The sequence below is a fragment of the Nansenia antarctica genome (genome assembly GCF_963989245.1).
Source record: "Nansenia antarctica genome assembly, chromosome: 11".
NCBI classification, from domain to species: Eukaryota; Metazoa; Chordata; class Actinopteri; order Argentiniformes; family Microstomatidae; genus Nansenia; species Nansenia antarctica.
Genome location: NC_137681.1, coordinates 19,997,993 through 20,004,067, shown reverse-complemented (window position 1 = coordinate 20,004,067; position 6,075 = coordinate 19,997,993). Strand labels below are relative to the sequence as shown.

Below are 6,075 nucleotides of genomic sequence, written 5' to 3'. Positions count from 1 at the left end.
CTTTAATTTAATTTAATTTTAATTTTTATTTTAATTTTAATTTTAAGATTTTAAACATTTTTGCAGATAGGAGGTTATGTTCTTCGGCCCTCGATAGGCTATATGATGGGATGAAAACCGAAAAAAAAAAAAAGAAGAAATACATTATTGTGTGACAGTGCTGTGGTTTGTAGGCTTGGGACAATGTAACTGCAACACTTTAAGGTGCTTAGCTGTGGGTACAAAGTGGATCAGCAGGAGTGTTGTAGTTAAATTGTGGTTCAAAAGCGCAAGTAGGAGAACACAATAACGGAGGACTTTGTTGGAAACAAGCATTATGGCTTAGCTGTGGGTTAACGCCCGCTCAACGACCACAACCAAACACTAACGTTACAACTAAAGTTACTTAAGTAACAATTATTGTCCCGCCGAACCACGGGAATATGACATGTAAACTGAATATCCCAGGTGCTACAGCGCATGTAAACACCTTATTCCAATAACCCGAATATTGACCTTAATCAATGGTGTGCATGTAAACGCAGTCAGTGTGTTTCCCTTGTATTAATAAGGTTGGATAAAGCACCGAAGATAGAACAGTTATGGCGCTTTTCCACTACAGGGCCGACCCGGGCCCTGTTCTTTTTCCTTTCTCCACTGCCAACTCCACTGCCAATGGAAAAGCGCCATTAGAGAGAGAACCCCTTTCCCGGCACCATGTTTTCCTACAATGGACCTATCGCTAAGCCACGCCTATCGCTAAGCCACGCCCCAAATTAGAAATTGTCCATCACAGCAAAGGTCACGACAGTCAGACAAGTCGGACAAACAACTTGCTAATATCTGATGGTGAAAAGCTTCTAGACTAAATATTCTTGTCATCTTTAAAAAACTTGCTGTGGTAAATCAGAAATCAGAAATTTGCCAACTCCCGCCACTGTCAGTCACTGTCAGTGAAGTGTTGTTTGTTTGTCCGAGTTTTCAAAGGGGGCGTGGCTTCGATAGGTCCATTGCACACCGGTCATGTTAGTTTATCAAAAGCAATATTTATTCAAGAATAGTTCAACAAGTAACACTGCGCCTAGAGCGCCCTCTCCTGGTAGGAATAGACTATGTAATTTAACTATCAATACAATGCAATGGTAATAATGTTCACTCTCCTACTCTTTTATCATGCAGGGGAAATTATGTCACGTTACTATCTCACGTTGATTGTGTATCATGAATGTACAGAATTAATGTAAACAGAAACAATTACAAATTGGATATACGTTCATTTAGTGTCCACATTTCCAGTAGCCTACTTGCCTCTACTTCAAGGTAAAAAGGTAAAATGAAAACTATTAGAAACATTGCACTGATTTACATAACCCCTCCTCATCCCCCTCCCACCAACTCTCCGCCTTCATATCCTCCACATCATTAACCTGTGATAAAACAACTTACTTTAGAACGTTGGACTGTCGTTCACATTGATAATATGTACAGCACTATCAAAAAGTGTCGTTTGGGACTGGCTATGCTTATGAGCAAGACCACCCATGAACAATTTAATCTTTGATAATACAGAGATATTCTTACAAATACATTAACAATAAAGGGTAATGGTTTCATCTTTAATGATACTGAGACGTGATCCTCCTACACACACACACACACGCACACACACACACACACACACACACACACACACACACACACACACACACACACACACACACACACACACACACACACACACACAGTGTTTACAGTGTAACAGTTTCATCTTTAATAATACTAAAATATTATCCTCTTGCAGAAAAGCCCAGTATGGACAGATGTTTCACTATTGTATCTGGCAACACCTTGGGAGCTGATCAGGCCTTCATGAAACGCCTCACCAGCAATGGCTTAACTAAGGTGACGTCACTAGGGGAGAGTAATGTCATCATGGCGTTCTGTCCAATCATCAGCCGTGCTGGGACTGATATTGAGGCAGCACTAAAGGACATCCCAGGTAACCTATAAGGTCCTATTATGTTGACCTAGATATGTCAATGATGTTGATCTAGATATGTCAATGATATGTTGACCTAGATATAGAGTTCTGTGTGAACATATCATCTAGCTATAACAACGTTGACCACCTGTGGTGCTGTAAGATACATTAAAAACTATACGTTACCTGAGAGTTACGCGAATTTCAAGATACTAACAAGTCGTAATTCAGATAACTTTCAGTAGCGTATTTAGCATTAAGGCAGTTAGCCTCTCACACTAACCTTAACCACTCAAAGTTAATGTCTAACTATAGCATTAACTTCTAGTGGTTAAGGTTAGGCATTCACTTCTAGTGGTTTAGGTTAGGCATTCACTTCTAGTGGTTACGGTTAGGCATTAACTTCAGGTGTTTAAAGTTAGGCTTTAACTTCTAGTGGTTAAGGTTAGGGTAAGGTTTAGGGTTAGAGTGGTTAAGGTTAGGGTTAAGTTTAGGGTTAGAGTGGTTAAGGTTAGGCATTAACTTCTAGTGCTTAAGGTTAAGGTATGTTCTCAGGGAAAGGCATTGACAAATATTAGCATAGGAAACAACAATTAGCATTCGTTAGCAAACTCCTCATGCAATGTTCCGCCTTTCGTATGTACGTAGAATGGAGTAATTTTGAGATTGGGTTGCTTGAATCATGAATTACAGTAGTGCTTTTATTATCGGCAACGGGTGGTAAACATACTTTTTTTCATCCGTCCCACTTAGTGACAGATCAACCAGTCATTCTGGTGCTGCTGCACCACACCTTCAAGAAAGACTACACCACACCTGACAGCAGCAGACTAGTGACCAGAGATGAAGTCAAACTCACAGTGGACTGTCTGTTCCATGAGAACTACGGACTACTGGAGTGTCAACGCAATGATGAAGCAGTCAAGGACATTCTGAAAATGCTGAACCTCCAGCCTCAGGTAGTTAAACCTGAACATACAGCCTAAACTAGTTAAACCTGAACATACAGCCCATTGATCTATTTGTCAGCGTTCGTTAACCTCATAGTATTGCTCATCAAATTATAGTATTTTAATCAAAGTGTGAAAAGGTGAATAAGTCTGAAGGGAATCTTTAAGCAGCATGACTTTGAGGTGTGAGTTTTGTCATGTCAGTATTTCTTACTTTTCTGGTCACTGAGGAGATCACCAACAACATCTGTAAGATAAGAATATCATGTCTGCTTATCTTATGAATTCTTTTATTTTCATAAAGTTGGTTTTGATGTATAGTAATTTCTGAATTTTGCTTTCTGTTGCAGTCGGACAGTTCTACAGGAGGTAATTATTTACTTTGTATAAATCAAACAGTAATAGGATGAATTTCATCCCAACCTTCAGCAGACAGCACCTGCATCAGCTGGCATCTGAAGCTACGCAGGGCTGGGCTGGTGGCCGTGGATGGGGGAAGTAAGGGGTCAGCACCCTGATGTGGAAACTAGGATTCAGGGTAACAGCTAAACTAGTATTTAGGGTAACAGCTAAACTAGTATTTAGGGTAACAGCTAAACTAGTATTTAGGGTAACAGCTACTCAGTGAATTGGTTATGGTGCTACTTCCACAATACATGGTTAACACAGGCACACGCCAGTGGGAGCTTTCTGACTACAGCTGCATAACCCATTACATAGGAATGTATTTAGATGTATTTATTGGTTTTCCAATGTCATTTAGGTCTAGGTTTTTCTTTAAAACAGAATGAATCCAAACCAAGTGAGTTATTACTACTGCACTTTATGTTGCTTTGACCTCACATTGTGGTATTTCAATGACAGCCAATCACAGGAGACGATGAACCCACTACAATATCTAGACATGGCACCCTATTCCCAAGGATTCAAAACATTGAAAATTCTGTATTTCGAGAGACTCTCTTCAAAAATAATCTTAATAATCTTAAATGGGAAACACAAACAGTCTTCTCAAATAATATGTTATTAATTCATTTATGGTGAATTTGATCCTCATTGGTCTATATTGCTGAGTTTCTGTGTGCAAATAATAATATATTTTTTATTTTCCACACAAAATATTAATATTGTATATCTTCAGCAGCATTCAATTGGGGAATGGAGAAGTTGGATTGGGGAATGGAGAAGTTGGGGAACATAAAAAAAAATGGGAACATAAAAAAGCCCAAGCTGGACAAGGCTGCATCGGTTGATTTTCCTGGTAAGTGTGAGAGAGCTAGGCGAGTGGATTGGTTTAGGAAATGTGACGGTTGTCATTCAGTTTGGCAGAGTACGAGCTGAATGAATATATCAAGTGCTCAGTATGAATGAATATATCAAGTGCTCAGTATGTCAGTTCATGTTTTGTTCAGAATAGTGTCAACGGTGAGCTGGCATTGTGAGGTAGTGGTCTAACTAATTTAACAACTTTTAGAAGGGCATCCATTGAATGAATTAATGAATATGTTCCATAAAAGACAAGCTTGATTAATCTGAACTGTGATCAATATATCCCTTCCTAGGGACAAGATCGTTGGACCAGAATAAACAAATGGACGGAATATTACAGGATAAAGATAAGGTAGTAAAGGATAGGGAGCAGCGTCTTGAAGTGATGAGGGACCAGAAGGAAGAACTAGAGAAGAATCTGAGGCAGGAACTAGAAGGTAAAGACAAACAGCTTGCAGAAAAAGACAGCGAAGTAAAGAAGCTGGGGCAGGAACTAGAAGATAAAGACAAACAGCTTGCAGAAAAAGACAGCGAAGTAAAGAAGCTGGGGCAGGAACTAGAAGATAAAGACAAACAGCTTGCAGAAAAAGACAGCGAAGTAAAGAAGCTGAGGCAGGAACTAGAAGGTAAAGACAAACAGCTTGCAGAAAAAGACAGGGAAGTAAAGAAGCTGGGGCAGGAACTAGAAGATAAAGACAAACAGCTTGCAGAAAAAGACAGGGAAGTAAAGAAGCTGGGGCAGGAACAAGATGAGAGTAAACAACAACTAGAAGGTAAAGACAAACAGCTTCAGGCACTGAAAGAAAAGCTCAGAGTCCAAGAAGAGATGCACAGCAAACAGCAGACTGGTAAAGAACTACAGGAGAAAGACAATGAATAAAGAAAATACACAAACCAAGAGAACCACACAGATCTCTGGAAGAGGAAGAAAAGCAAATGGAGGTGTGTACTCAGATGACTGATAGAGGAACCTCATTTAGGAACCTCATTAATAAGGAACCTCAGATTTGTTCTTTTTTTTCTTTTCTTTGTGTTGTTTATCATCCCCTAAAACAAATAACTAATTCCTAATGTTTCCCAGTGTGTCTGACCAGACCCCGCCCCACTCACACCTCCACCCCCCCAAACCAGACCTCCACCAGCCCAAACCAGACCTCCACCCCCCCAAACCAGACCTCCACCCCCCCCAAACCCTCCACCCTCTCAGATGTGGGAATTAAAACTTTAAGTTCTTGGACTGATGTATAGATGATTCAGTGTCAGTACTTACATTGTCAGCTAAAGTATTAATTAGTCTATTGATCTCTACAACCCTAATCATTTGACAACATTGTCTGTACACTCATTCCACAGTAGCATATCATTACATCTAATTCTAATCATTGTCTTCAGTCAAATTATTTTCTTTATGTAAACTATTTGAATTGTATATGTCTTTACTCTGTGGTTGTCTTTAAGGAAATATTCACACTGATTGAAGTTCCATCAGTCATGCCCTGGAAAATCATGTATTAAACCAATAAAATAATCTGAGATGTTGTGTTATTAAACCAATAAAATAATCTGAGATGTTATGTTATTAAACCAATAAAATAATCTGAGATGTTATGTTATTAAACCAATAAAAGAATCTGAGATGTTATGTTATTAAACCAATAAAATAATCTGAGGTGTTATGTTATTAAACCAATAAAATAATCTGAGGTGTTATGTTATTAAACCAATAAAAATAATCTGAGATATTCTGTCACCTGACTCATGCACTGTGAATATATACTATCCTCTGTGATGAATCAACCAATACCCATCAACTGTAGTCAGTCGCCATGCCACTGCTGGTTCACTTGGAGCTGAACAGGCCTGGGGGCCTGTTCCTACAAAGCTGATTAAATCCGA

General features: G+C 39.1%; 1 protein-coding gene across 1 annotated transcript; it reads left to right on the top strand.

Annotated features, from left to right (window-relative positions):
* Positions 1–1,911: 1,911 nt before the first annotated feature.
* Positions 1,912–5,297, top strand: LOC308167976 (uncharacterized protein; the record flags this gene model as incomplete). The annotated part of the gene is made up of 5 exons (XM_080542456.1): positions 1,912–1,978; positions 2,714–2,919; positions 3,261–3,279; positions 4,052–4,171; positions 4,473–5,297. 5 exons carry the CDS (start codon positions 1,912–1,914, stop codon positions 5,057–5,059), a joined length of 999 nt encoding a protein of 332 aa, XP_080398582.1. The 3' UTR covers positions 5,060–5,297.
* Between the last annotated feature and the right edge of the window lie 778 nt (positions 5,298–6,075).